General features: G+C 46.2%; 1 protein-coding gene across 1 annotated transcript in view; it reads left to right on the forward strand.

Moving 5' to 3' along the window:
• The window catches only part of LACBIDRAFT_323937 (uncharacterized protein), a gene marked incomplete at both ends in the record, with an annotated part of 3,154 nt that extends 2,134 nt beyond the window's left edge, over window positions 1–1,020 (forward strand). The window contains 4 exons of the mRNA XM_001877251.1: window positions 135–272; window positions 347–442; window positions 511–703; window positions 764–1,020. Of these exons, the coding sequence (XP_001877286.1) occupies window positions 135–272; window positions 347–442; window positions 511–703; window positions 764–1,020 (684 nt within the window). The remainder of the gene's footprint in view (window positions 1–134; window positions 273–346; window positions 443–510; window positions 704–763) is intronic.
• Between the last annotated feature and the right edge of the window lie 459 nt (window positions 1,021–1,479).

Below are 1,479 nucleotides of genomic sequence, written 5' to 3' on the forward strand. Positions count from 1 at the left end.
CTGTTACTGCTCAAGCTCAGGCTCAGGCTGAGATTGCAGAGGTAATGGCCGCCGCTAAAGCCAAGGCACGTTTATACTTATTTTGTTCATCTTTTCTCATTTTATTAACGCAGCGCGGATACATTTTGAAACAGCATCCCCGCAAGCTTGTCAAGTCCAAGGCTGTTGTTGAGGACAAGGATGACGAGGTCGAGATTGTCCCCAGCCCCTCGGATACCGACGTTATGATGGGTGGGTGTGATGGCCCCAACGCTATCACTGCAGCTGACACCGTGCGTTTTTTTTTTTTTTTTTTTTTTTCTTTTGAGCAGAACACAATTTTAATATTGCGTACCGCTTTGCTCAGATGGCAGTGGACAACCTCTTCGGTGACGAAGAAGTCAAGGACGCTGCTTCCTCTCCCAAAGAGAAAGGCAAGAAGCGCGCTGCCTCTGGTCCCAAGGTAAGCTGCTATTATTGCGTGAGTCCACTGCCACGTTGTTAACTTCATATTTTATTCGGACATAACAGACCCCAGCCAAATCCAAGCATGCCGAAACGGTCAGCATTCCCTACGACGCTGTTCCAGGCATGGACACTAACAGTCGCGAATTTCACAAGGCCCTCGTCGTCGAGCATGCCAAAGGCAGTTGCGCTGGCAACAAACGCCCTCGTACTGAACCGCCCTTTATTAGTGGTTTAGCAGATCTTCAGTCTCGTCAAAGTTCGTATTTATCTTTTATCTTCATAAATCGTAAACTAACGCGCTCGTCCTTTGTTATAGACGAGTCTGCCAACTCCTTGCTCATCGACAACCCTCTGTACAGGGAGATCTTAGCGCGCGCACATGCTGCTGTTACCAACCGCATGCCGGCTTATCCCACCCTTGCTTATTTCAAGCAGCAAGAGGTCGATCTTCGTGAACGCGTTCTTCTTAGCATGCAGTGCCTCGACTTGGAGCTTCGTCTTCGCGATGTACTTGTCGCTGATTACGAAATTGCCCTTGCCCAGATTGCTGAGCGTGAAGTAACTAAGGAGTAGTAGAACTATCCGAACTTTTTTGTAGACGGACACCTAGAGCCCGCATGTATAGTTGACTACGCATGGAAAATCTAGAAGGCGCTTGCGCATTATGTTTATAAACTGCTGGAGGTTTTTATTAAACTTTAGCCAATTTTAAAGCATAAGTCTACTAAGCCTCTTCTTCACTTAAATCTTCGATTTCTTCTAAGTCCCCGGATTCATCTGCGGAAGACCCATCAAGATTAAGTCCTTCAAAGTAGTAATCTCTTGCGTTAGGTCTTTCTTCAACGCCTGTGTTTTCGATTTCATCCAGTTCCTCATTGCTTGCATCAATAAGTGTACTGAAGTGCTCAGGTAAGTCGATCCTTTCTCTTGCGAAATACGGAATGACTCTGAACGCTCCAATTTTATTGTGATTGACTGATCCGTCCAGTTCACAAACTATATATGAACCTCCCTTTGTTCGACGTACCACAA

Source organism: Laccaria bicolor, genomic scaffold (genome assembly GCF_000143565.1).
Source record: "Laccaria bicolor S238N-H82 LACBIscaffold_5 genomic scaffold, whole genome shotgun sequence".
In the NCBI taxonomy this organism is placed as follows: Eukaryota; Fungi; Basidiomycota; class Agaricomycetes; order Agaricales; family Hydnangiaceae; genus Laccaria; species Laccaria bicolor.